At 41.2% G+C, this 12,995-nt stretch overlaps 1 protein-coding gene across 1 annotated transcript in view; it reads left to right on the top strand.

The window, feature by feature from the left end:
• The window catches only part of TRABD2B (TraB domain containing 2B), a 262,469-nt gene that overhangs the window by 239,293 nt on the left and 10,181 nt on the right, over positions 1–12,995 (top strand). Inside the window, exon 6 of the mRNA XM_036388349.1 lies at positions 3,610–3,879. Coding sequence (XP_036244242.1) covers positions 3,610–3,879 — 270 coding nt within the window. The remainder of the gene's footprint in view (positions 1–3,609; positions 3,880–12,995) is intronic.

The raw sequence follows: 12,995 nt of genomic DNA, 5'->3' as shown, positions 1-12,995 counted from the left end.
GGAAGAAAATTAAGGTCAGAGATGAGAAAAACCCACCTAAGGGCCTGAAATAATTTTCATTTTTCCAAGACCACCCTGTGTGGGAATGATACATTTAAAAATGGGTGGAACCTCTAAGCCTGGAATTGTATCAAGTTATTCATGAAAAATCTCTGAGATCTTTGTGTGGACCAAGATATTTGGGTGGTACTTTCTCACTCTTTCTTCAGAAAAGGCACTGTGGCCTCACAAACTGAGAACTAGCCTTGCTTTTTCCCTGACTTTAAAAATAACTTTGTATCTTGAAAAGCTGTCTCAGCAGTAGTGAAGGAATGGAAAAAAAGTCCATTATATCCCCATGGTTTCATACAGTGCAGCTGTGCTAACAGAGTGCACAGAGACTGAGACCAGGGGAAAGGCACGAAATAGTCCATGAAATGAGCAGTTGAATTTAGCAGTTGAATTTAACAGTAAAGCTTCACAAAATGCAGAGATCGATTGTCCAGGTATCCGATTGCAGATGGCAGGTTTTTTCCTTTATTTTTAGGGGGAAAATCCAGAATACAAATAAATTTGAGCACTTTTTATTAATAATTTTTTTACTGAAATCAATAGGGAAGTTACTATCTTATAGGAAATCTTTCTTACATTAAATTAACATCTTCAAATATTCTTGCAGTATATTTGGATTAAATATCCTATTCTGTTTTGATTTTCCTCTGGCAGAATATCTGTAGGATGACAGTCCTATTTGAAAAGAACCAGGCTCATAATACATTAATCATATTTTTATAATATTTATTTGTTGTTTATTTTTATTGCAATTATTATTTTTATGTATAATATAGTATAATTATTGTAACTGAATTATTAAATCAGTTTAAAACTATCTTTCTTTTCTTTTAGAGGAGCAAACGCATCAACATACAGCTTTCAAAAGTCTCTCTTAGGTCTTGGTGCAATTATTAGCAGTTACTAATAATTTAAAAAATATTTGTGCATGCATAATGGAATGAATATCAACCAAATCTAATATGCAGTTGCCACAGTGGCTCTATTCCCCCTGACTCAACTCTAACATGCTGGTGGTTAGTTTATAACCCTCTTTAGGTTACAGCATTTTAACGTTTCTCCAGTGTTTATTTATTCTCTTCCCAAAGAATGTTCTGAAATATCAAGTTTACAACCTGTGGCTCATGTGATGGTAGTGGAAACAATTAAGCAAGAAACTTTCAAAGCCACCACTGGGATTTTGATGCCCAAAGTCATTAATTTTAATAAGGAGGGAGCTGCCAGTCGTCTTAAGTGGTTTGTAAAATCTCAACCCATAAAAACACCTCTCTACTGGTTCCAGTTTACAGGGAGCTCAGAGCAAGGTAAACACATGTAAGAAAATAGTAGGTGTTAAAAGGTGGAAAGTACGTGTTCAGATATCCCTAAGACCACTCAAGGAATCAAAGAGCAGCCCCAGCCATGAGCTGGCACACAGGGGCTGCTCCTGCCTGCAGCGTCTCAGGGAGCTGCTGACTGATCAGAGCATGAGGCACAGAGAAGGAATTCAATGGAAACAGAAATCTTGGCTACAGCTCAGTTTCAGTGGCTTCCATTGGCCATTCATTGGTCTCTGCTGCCATCTCAGGACCCACAAGGTGTCTGTAGGTCCAGGTCCTTCCTACCTGCCTAAACTCTCCTGTCCAAGTTCACACTGTGTTATCCTCCAAGCTGCTATATGGCTGCAATTGGATGTTGATACTTCACTGATCCACCATCGTGGTTGGATTAAAATTAAGAACTCTCTGCTGTGGTCTGAGAGACCCCCCCCAGTGCAAACCTGTGAGTGCCTCTTCATTTACGTGAGTCAGGAGATGGCTTCGCTTCAGCCATGAGCCTCTGCCATAGCTGAGGAATTCTTAAAGGCTTTGAAAAGCACCAAGAATTCTCAAAGGAAACTGCAGCACTGGGGAACATTCACCCTCAATATGAAACATGAAAGGAAGTCTTAATGGGGAAAAAAATTTAGAACCGGCAGATCTATCTGTGGTATAAAATAGAGCATGGAGTGAGTATGGGTCCGTTTGGAAAGGACTCACTGGGAGTCTGAATGATTGGGAAAAGAAGAAAAAAAAGGGATTTTCTTGTGTGTTTTAATAATAGAACCAACCATGAAGAATTTTAGAATTAGTTCTAGAAAACTTTCTTTCTCTCCTCTATCCGTTGTATGATCTCTGAAGAACTCCATGAATGTTGGCTACAAGTGACAAGGTATTTGCCAGTGAGTGTCATAGTAACAATAATTAATTATCAGTACGTATTGGGAAGACTTTCGGATGAAACACAATGCACTGGAAATAGAGGTGACCATCAAGACTGGTATTGTAACAGACTTCAAGAAAGTCAAAAAGAAAAAAAGCTTTCATTAGTAGTAGATGTGACTTTTTTGGAAGAGAACAAAATGTTCCATAAATGAAACATGTGGTTTCACTTGCGGCACATTTTGTACATTGTCACCAATGAAGTTTAGGATTTTTTATTACTTTTTCATTAAAATGTCTTACTGGTTTCACTCAGGAGGCAAAATTTTTCACGTGGCTTTAATTGTTTCTGTCATAAAAGTCATAGCATCCATGTAATAGAAATAGTTTTGCAGACCACAGCTTCATATTGCCTATTAATTCTCTCCTATTTTCTGTATGTACAACTCATTGGCCCATCCCAGGGACAGGAAAATTTCTTGCAATTAAGACTCAATATGAACTTCTACTGAAGTTAGGGGGGAAAAATAACTTTATGTCAGTCCTGGTTTATTAGTTTTTTGTTTCAGCTATCTTAGCTCACAATAAGTTCACATGGCTGCATACCAAAGGAGAGAGTTTATATTGACTTTCTTCTAAAATCAGTGAAACTCTAGAAGATGAAAATAAAAGGTCTTTTTCTGCATCATTCCAGTCATGTACAAGAGGTGGTAATACTTCAGACAGGGTTGAAGAGCTCTGGCAGGATTGTTTCAAGGAGGCTTTGGATAGGTCATTTACCCCTTTTTTCTTCATTACCTGCTGGAGTTCAGGTCTCACATATCCCAACCCAGCTACCAAGCTTCCATGCTTCTATCATCAGCCTAGGCTTCCTTCTCCCCAGTCCTGACTGGATGAGGAGATATAATTTTTGTTGCAGTTAAAACAATGACTTGTTTTCTAAAGATGACATCCAAGGTTGGGGGGAAAAAAAACAAAGAGGAGATAATGAGATAATTTATTAATTTAAAATCAGCTTCTCCTCAGGTATCTGTTTTCCTATAAGAGAGTCATTTACCAGCTTGGAGCTAGTTTTGTGATTCGACCTTCAGCCCAGCAGGGGAGGCAACTCCTACCACAGACTCTAAGGCCTCTAAGAAATCATTAAAATGCCAGAAAATAGCAATAGAGTGTCTCTTGCCTTTTCCCCATTTTTCATTTAAGTGTTTACTTGAAAGCTTCCTATGAAATGCCAGTGCTGTCTTTACCTGCCCCAGAGCAAAGCCTTGTGCACCTTCTCAGCAGTCAGGGGCACCCACCAAGCAGTGCAGTCTTCTGCTTTCACCTTTGTTTTGGCACCCTTCCTCCTTTACTCATATTTAAATGTTGTGTTTTGCAGTTCAAGGACGACAAAGACAAGCCCAGCCTTGGAGGGGCTCTCAGTGACAGCTCTGCCCCCTGTCCAGCTTTCTGAGCAGGTCCCACTGGCATCTCCTTCCCTGAAGCCACAGCAGATGGATGAAGAAGACAGCCTGTCTCCTCACCTCTTGCTGCCCGACAGCATCAGCCAGCTGGAGGAGTTTGGCAGGCAGAAGAAATGGCACAAGAAGCAGCACAAGCACCATCGCCAGAGGCAGTTCAATGACCTCTGGGTTCGGATAGAAGACAGGTGAGTCATGACTGCTCTGGTCCCTGTCCTCTTCCTGCTGGCTCCTAAATCAATGCTCTTTGCAGATCCCAGCTCTTGCTGATTAGACCATAGGGAGGGTCAGACAAAGGCTAACTGGGAGACACAGGGAGTGAGATGATGTTTTTGTAGCCTAATGAAGAGCTAGGAGGAAAATAGGCGTGTTCATAGGCATGTTTGACCAAAAACTAAAGAGAACACAAAAACAAAGATTTGTCATATTGAAAAACAGGAAAAGAACAACAATAGAAAATACTCTGTGCTTGTCCTTTTTCTCCCAATAATTCTTCTCCTATCTGTACCAGCAGTTTTCATCACAAAGCCTTGCCCATTTTCCAACCATACAGAATATTCCTGAGAGTTCTTAAGATTCTGACAAATTTGACTTTCAACCTTCTTAACTGTATTGTGAGGCTGAAATGTTTTAACATCTCAGACTGCACTGAAAAGAGCAAACTGAAGCAAAATGAAGTACTTAACTAAATCCTCTATGTGAAGAGAATGGAGGTAGGCACTTCTCCATGGCTATTCCAATCTTGGTTTGAGGTTAAAAACTCCCATTCAATGTTTGAATAAGAGCCTTCATGTTTGACCAGGGCTTCTCAATGTGTGCTTTTAGGATTCCTGGGCAATTTATTCTCCCACCTCTAAAGCTCTTAGTGCCTTTATCCAGGCCAAATCATGGGCAGACAAACAGCCACAATGTTTATTGATCTTCTAACAAGTAAAAGGAACTAAGTAATATATTGGGAACTGGCTGCTCACCTACACATATAATAATTGTCTTTGAGCATTACGTATTCCCATTTTCATAGCACCTAAATTCCTTGAAAGTCTCTCAGAGATTTCTCCCTTTGCTAAGAAAAAAAGCTTCACATATTTGTGTTTTCAGATTTTTATTATTATTATTACTATTATTTTTATTCATTCTTTTTAATGGAGCCAGTTACCTCATTTTTTGTAGTTTATTGTTTTCTCAGGGTGAATGATGTAAGGGTTGCTATTAAGGTGGTGCATATTAATCTTAATGTAATAAGGCTGTTTCTGAGGTCAGTGCCAGCCTTGTAAGAAGGATTCATGTATTTTCTTTTCAAAGTGTGTGTTCAGTGCTTGGATTCCCTCCACAGAGGATGTTTAAGCATGAACTAGGTGGCATTTGGTTCACCATAGCTGATTGCCTCAAAAACAAGGGACTTTTCTGTCCTTCTGCCTGGAGGCTGCTGACTTGTGGTGTCCCATGATGTCCCAGCATTTTACAAGGGTCTGTGGTCAAGTTCCTCATGTGTTGTACAAGTGAGATGTTTAAATCGGTCTGGTGGGAGCCTGGCACTTGGGCACAATCTTCCCACCCCTATCCTATCTATCCAGAAAGGATTTTGGATATTGGCAGTGGAAACGTGCAGTTGGGAGCTTAAAGTGGTGCTTATGATTTTTGCGCCTTTTGCTGGTTTTATTAAATGTTCCTAGGAAAGGGATTTAAGAGGTAGTTCTGAAGGTTAGAGTTAAATTATTTGCTGTGTGCTCCCGTGAGATTTCACCTGAATCAAAGCCTTTTATCCCTCTATTTCCATTTCATAAGGGTGGAGATTGGGGTGGGGAAACACAAGTTTCCGCTCCCTCCACGCTGGTGATGAACCAGACACTGTGTGTTGCCTGCCTTGATGAAAGATCCCAGGGAGATATTAGTGGGAGATCACAGGCCTAGAAATGAGGAAAGGCTGGAAGAAGGGAAGCCTGCCTTTGTGCTTTCAGATGGTTTTAGTGCTTCTGCAGTTCTGGAGTAACTTCTGGTGTTTTCCTGGAAACAAAGCAAAACAAAACACAAAAAAATACAAGTTCACTAAATCAGAGACTCACAACCAGCTCTGGTTTTCCCATAAATTGGATGGGGTCTCAACTTTCATAAACCAGCTGCTGCATATTGTGCTTTTGGCAGTTGGGTTTCATCAGCATTAATTGCAAGCTGGGCCCTGCACAAAGCAATAAACAGTGAGTTCTCTCCAACTGGTTCCTTTCTGATTGGCAAGAAAAAAACACAAATGTGTGTCTGTGACCAGACCTTGTATGGTGATCGTTTTTGGGAGGAAACAAGCAGGGTGGCTGATCATACAGGCAATAGAGTGTTACCTGCGCAGGAGAGAAATGTGGACTTCTTTGCATTGCCTCAGTAACGTTTCAGCAGTGGGACTTAGCACTCATTTTTGAAGGGTAATTGGTGTACTAGGGAATTCTTGCTCTGGCCTGTCCAAAAAATCCATTGTGCAGTTGCCTACACTTCAGTTGGAGTCCCCTATGTTCTGTATGGACTGAAGTCTCTGCATTTAGTATTAACTTGAGCTATGGCCCTGTATTTCCAAATGGCTGTTCTTCCAGTTCCCTAACTCACCAGTTGTCACCTGAAAACTTGAATTGTTCACCTTTGAGACAAAGTAGAGGGATTTAGGTCTTTGTTACGGCTTTTGGGGGAAAGCTGCATAAAGCTCATTGTTTCCATGCAAGGTCCCCAGGATTCAGCTGTTGGAGCTGCCTTTCAACCTGAAAAGTCAAAGAGAAATATGCAGGTGGAGGACAAATCCAGGCAAATTTAAACCAGGTTATTGATTTCTGTATGAACCTCATTGAACTGTGAAATGACTGTGGTTCACACAGCTCTTTTCCAAAGCTTTATTGACCATGGATTAGAGGACTTTATGAGCCATGAATTGCAGGGCTTTTATGGACTACGCATTTCTAGGCGATCTCATACACTTCCATAGAAATCTTAGGGTGTTTTCTTAAGCTACCAACAGAGAAACAAAGGAAATGAACACAGGAGAACAATCTTAAAGGAACATCAAAGGTCTGACTCCAACCTATAAAAGCCAGGAAATCCATAATTAATGGTTCCACTAAGACTTCAGCTCTCACAGTCATTCGGGTCTGATCCAAGGTTATGGCTACAATCTGAAATGGCCTTGTGAAAAATGAGTCATCATTTAATGCCACACATCATTATTAGTATTTACTTTCAGTTGTACCTTGGAGAGTGTCCTTTTCTTTTTGTTCTGTCTTCACAGCTGAGGCATTTGAGTTGGCACCCCTGGGTGGACAGTGTTTAGATTTGTGTGTTGGAGGGTTAGTACTGCTGTGGAGGATGAGAAAGCTTCTGCTCTGTCTCCTCCCTGTCTTTCACAGAGCTAAGATTTGCTGATCTCCTGGGTAATCGCCTGCATTGAAGGCTATTAAAAATAAAAAATGCTGATGAAATGTGTGGTTTCCTCTCCCTTCTGCCTCCTTCCCCCAAAATCTAAACAAACTGAAAAAGTCCTGCCTGACTGCAGTTTCTGTTTGAAATGGCTTGTCAAGAATCAAAATTGAATGGAGATTTCAAGTAGCAAGCTTTTTTTTCTTCAACTACTTGATTTTGCAGAAATGTGCAGATCTGAAGTCTGTCCTTGGGAGAAATTTGAACTTAGACAAGACTCAAACCCTGGCTACCTCCCATAGCCAAAATCCAGCTGGGGTAGCAGGGAGGGGAGACAAAACCCTCAGGCTGCAAGGCTGAAGTTTGGCATACAGAGTATCATTGTTTCTTTAGACACTGTGTTAGCTAGGCTTCCCCGTGTAATATAAATAATTAATTACAGATCATTCACTGGCTTTTCATGGTGAGATGCTCAGTTAATTGAAAGAATAGAGAAATGCCTGTGAGGTTTCAGAGTGGTCAGTGAAGGGCAGGTCAGGATTGCACCTTTGCTGTAAGCAAATGGTTCAAGGCTGCCAACAAAGCCAGTCCAGGAGAACAGAGAACCTCTCCCAGCTGCTGGGGTGAGTTATCCTGGGACCTAAGGCAAGGAAGGAGGAAAACTCCTGGGAAAATGAGGGAGGGGAGTTATTAACTGGGAGGGCATTATGGGAGGGGTGAGGTTTGGAAGGAGCAATGGCAGCTAGGGGATGTGAAAGAGAGAAGTACAGTGCTGGGAAGAAAAAAACTAGAAAGGATGTAATGGGCAAGTTAATTCCCACTGCCAAGGAAGAGATCTGGGTGAAGGTGGTGTTTGGAAAGAGGGTAAGGACACACGATTCAACAGGAAAGAGTTTAAGGGCAAAGAATTGTTCTCAGAAGAGAAAAAAAAAATTCTTGTCCCAGATGTAAGCTTAGGCCTGCAAAAGCTACCATTAGTGGGAAATGAAATGAATTCTTCCTGTAAGTAGAAATGGCAGCTCTCTGATAGCCCAGTGCAGACTATTCAACCCCAGATGAATGCAATAACATCACAAATATAAATTTATTTTGGAAGAGGCAGTTGTTTTAGGGGGAAAAAAATGTATAGCAGTGATGGATGAAGGGAGACAATATGTAATAAACTACACTGAGTTTGCCTGTACAGAGTGAACCTTATCAGTTTGGATGGAATTTAAGCACTTAGCCTGTTATCCTTTCTTTCAAGACAATGCAGTGATGGAAAACAGAACTCTGTCAACTCAGACAAACTTTTAATTCCACTTAACTGCATCTGAAAGGTAAATTTCAGTAAATTAATCCAAATTGCTTCCTTTTCACAACACATGGTGCTGAAATACAGTACTTAACTTCATTAAAGAAAAGACTGCTTTTATTTAGAGGAGACTTAGACACCTTTGAAGTCTAACAGGTAAATTGTGGTCAGATGATTTCCCTCCATATGGTAGCTTTGAGCTTGAAATTTCCATCACTGGGGCCTTGTTTGTTTAAATTACCCTGTCTGCCTCCCTGGTCAGGACACTGCTGAGGTAGTGCCTCCTGATGCTCATGGGGAGGGGGATCACTCCTCCTCCAGCCTGTGCAGCCAAGGAAGCAGTGTCACCTTTGTATTTATTTACCCTGTGTTCAACCAGGATTGAGGACACAGCTTCAGGACTTCTCTATCTTGCAGGACATGGCATACAAATATCTACAGTCAGCAGAAGAAATTCAGGGTTTGACAGTTTGGGTGCAAGAGCTTTCTGTGATATGGAGTGGTCCTGATCAAATGCTCTCTCCTGCTTCCTTTGTGGAAGGTGAACCTTTATATCTTGAACTGGCCTAAATTTTGCTCTTAGTTTGCCCAATTTTTTTGAGCCCTGGTAGATATACAGTGTCCAGAAAAAGACATTTTGGGCAGTTCAGCAGTGCATCAGTTGGTCTTTCTTCCTCCCAGCCCTGCCTACCTCTCTCAGACATGCCATCGTTCTTCTGTGAAGGCATCCTCTGCTCCTCCTGAGCAGAGAGCCAAGTGTAGGGGACACTGCATGTTCCCCTCCTTAGCTTTTTCCTGTTTCCATTTGATCCCTCTTTAAGGTGAGCAGATGGCTCAATGCCTCCTTTAAACAAGGACTGGCTCTGGCAGTTCTGTCATCATGCCCTTTGCACAGCCCCAGGTACACGAGCCCTCCAGTGAAAGTAAAACAGCAGCACAGTGTAACTCAGCGCAGTAAAAACAAGAGGTAAATCTCCTGACTGTAACAAATGGTATGGTGATGACATATCCTCCCTCCCTAGATGGTTTTTATTGAGGCTTCTTGGATTATCAGGTTGGTCAGAGTGCACAGAATATATTAATTAAAGCTGTGGAACCTGGCCTCAGCACACAGCTCTCTAATGCATCTCAGTAACGATGGGAAGTCCTGACATTCATGTCCAAACCTGTAGCATCTCCGTGCTAATAGACCTTCCCTGTCAGCTGGCTGTGACTGATAACTTCTTTCCCCCTGTAAAGTCAAAGAGTTAATTTGTTATCCTCCAGATGGGGCTGAAAAATGTGCAGCCTCACTTTTACCTGCTAAACACATGAAAAGATCCATGTGTTTTACTTTGTTCTGTTGTTCTTAATAATGTGCTGCCACTGTGGGATGACACAAACACAGATAAAATTAGAGAAAAACAAGCAAAAGTCTTACATGTTTACTTTCACTATTACTTAAGTGTCTCTGCTCTAGTATGACCAATTCATATGAAGCAGTATGCAAATGGTGTTTTAATGAAAGCTATAAATACCTGAAAGTAAAATCATTAAAGAACACAGAAGTCTTTTGGAAACATGATTTGTGTATAGATTTCAGTTTTGTTTCATTAAACTAAATTCTCTATTGGTAATGCATTAGGTATTTTATTTTAGTGAAATTTAAATCCATCATGAATATTAAATCCATATTTCTGAAGGCGAACGAGTAACAAAATTGGAGCACGCGAGTTAGGATTTTTGAACAATGAGGTATTTTTCAGCAGTGGCTATCCAAGAGCACTTTCTGTTCTTTCCTCTTCAATGCTGATTAAGATTTAAAATACAATGCAAGATGTTTTATGGAACCTATGAAGAGCTTTCTTTTCCTTTCTTGTTTTCTACTTCTCATTTGAGCTGTGTTGAGTAAAAACAGTCCATAATATCTATTTATATCTGTCCCATCTTGATGTATTTCTGACTGGGGCTGGACACAGCCCTACTACTGCTAACTTTGTTAAGCTGCCTAAGAACTGTCTGATGCAGCACAAACAAAGTGTTTTCTTAGGATTTCTTAGGATTCAAGAAGCAGCAGTGGCAGAGTTTAGATGATCTCTTCCTCTATGATCCCCCCTTGTTGTACTGTTTCTCAGCCAGTGCAGCCTCATTTCCTCATCCACTGCCAGGACTTCCACAACCTGTTAACTTTCCAGTTCCATCTTTCTCCATTTCCTGCTTAAATATTCTCTTTCTCCAGTGCTCTTTCTACCTGCCTTTTTAAACTCTGGCTGCACATGCTTGTATGGGCCCTGGAGAAAAGATTAGGAAGGGACCCCTCCTGCATCTCCATCTGCTGCACTCACCTCCACCTCTCTAAGCTCACTTTGCAGGAGGCTGTGATCACACAAACACTGCACTTTGCTCTTCAGTCCATCCATGCCAATTAAACTGGGGTATTTTGGAGCCTGCAGCCTTCAGCAGAATCTCTGAGATGGGGATATGTGTTACTTGTATCTCACATATCCTTGTCACCTGACATTAATGCAGACTGCAGGAAGTGGGAGGCAGAGCTAGGCATCCTCTCTCTCCTTTATTTTGTGACCAGGAGGTGCATCTCCTCCACATTACTTAATCTTTGCTTTTCCTACCATTTTCATATAGGTGTATGTGTGTCCAACTGTACTGCAGACTGGACAGACAGCATGGAATCCATTCTTTGCTAAATTCATGGGTATCATAAAGCAGTCCAGGCTCTTTCTGCTGATGTTTTTCCTTCTCTTGACAACTTGGCAGGCTTGTGGGCAGCCTCTGTGGCAGTGGCCAGTGCCAAGAACATTGGGGTGAACTGTGGTCTAGACACCTACAATAATAAGTCATTAGCAAAACCTTTAGGCTTATGCATTGGATCAGTTTTATATTTCTCATTTGGCACTAAGCTGAAGAAAAGGTGCCTGTGGTTACAAATGTAGGATCACATTTCTTTTACCTGTAGTTTGTTTTAATGTTAGTATTGAGCTACTGTGGTCAAATAGGTTAGACTTTGTTTAAAGTTTTGAGATTCCCATCCACAACTACTCAGTCATAAAAACAAGGCTTCAGGATTAGATTTGTAGTACAAAGTGACGCCTGTAGAGCAAGGCAGAAAAGGAGCTTATTTCACTGGAAGAGTTAACGCTAAGTGAGTTTGACTGTATTCTGTGTTAATGCAAGGCTTTTTCCCCAGCTATTTTTAGCCTGTTCCAGCAGTGTGTGTCCCACTGTGGTCTGGTATGCATGAGCTTTGCTGTGAGGTTTGCAAACACTTGTATTCCTGTGCTGTGAGAACAGAGCATGTGTGTGTTATTGGAGTGCATGTTCTGAAAGGAAGGGCAGGCCATGCATGTGATCCATGCACGTTTCTGTTGTTGCCTGTGAATAACCATGTACAGCAAATGGGCTCTGGAAGAAAGCTTGTTAGCAGATGTCGTCATGGCCCTTCCAATTTATAAATATGAGCCTTGACATTTATATTTTCCATGTCCAGGGCTTTCACTAGCCAGATGTTCTGAGCATTTGCTTCTTGGAGTCTTTAACAATGACTCCTCATGGCATTTTATCTATTGCACACACACACACACACAAATAAAAGTGATCTGGCTCTTATCAAACAGATAAAATGGGAAAATGCACTCAGTACCCTCAGGTAATTCCTCTAAACATGAGCTGCATTTTAACACAGCTCTACAAAACTCGTTATATTCACTCAGCTGAAAAATAAGTTGTCTGGTTTAACAGGCAGAGAAAATTCAATACCCAGTAGCACATTTACCCTGCAGTTTAGGGTGGGTGAGGAGTGTGGTTTGTGTTAACACAAGGCTGACTGCAGTTGCAGACACTAAAAAGTGCTGAATGGGCTCATGCCCAGGCTGAGTTGGATTCCTTAAACACATGAATGGGTAGTAAAGCACCTGCACTCCCTGTATTGCAATTCTGGATACAGAGGTTTTTCCTTTGGCAAGGGAAGAAAATGCCAGAATAAACCTGCTCACACACCACAACCCCAAGTCGGAGTTTTTTATTTGAGTGCCCTGCATATCTAGCAGTACCTAAGTCCTGAAAATTGCAAATCTGACGTTCCTCTTAGCAAAGTAATATAAAATCCATCAAATACAAAAAAATTTCATCTTCCAGTGAGTTACCATAAAGAAGAAATGTCTTTAAAATTCAGTGGAATTTAATGTCTTTAAAATTCAGTGTTGTGTGCAAACACACAACACTGTCAGTGCTAGCCCAGAGGAAAAAGGTAAGGGATATGGGATTTATTTCTAATTCTGCTATTCCCCTTCTGACTAGTGAATTTCATGGCCTGGAAAATGAAGTGAGGAAAAGTATGATAGGGAGTAAGGCCACATTACTATTGTGGTGGGCAGCTGCTTTATAGAAGGGGTTTAACCACAGTTATATTGTGGTATCTAACAAGACAGATTCATTGTGGAGTGAATCAGGAGGAAATTGGATTCCCTTACGCTCCCAGGACCACGGGGTGCACTGCAGGCTGGAAACTCAGCAGGATCCCAAAGGGCAGCTTTGGTCCAAGTCCAGTTACTCACTGGGATGAAGGAGAAGTAGGATTTATTTGAATTCATATGGTTTCAATGCTGTAAAAGCCGGGTTCCTGCA

This window comes from Molothrus ater, chromosome 9 (genome assembly GCF_012460135.2).
Source record: "Molothrus ater isolate BHLD 08-10-18 breed brown headed cowbird chromosome 9, BPBGC_Mater_1.1, whole genome shotgun sequence".
In the NCBI taxonomy this organism is placed as follows: Eukaryota; Metazoa; Chordata; class Aves; order Passeriformes; family Icteridae; genus Molothrus; species Molothrus ater.
The sequence above is the reverse complement of the archived record's forward strand: the minus strand, read 5'-3'. Positions and strand labels throughout refer to the sequence as shown.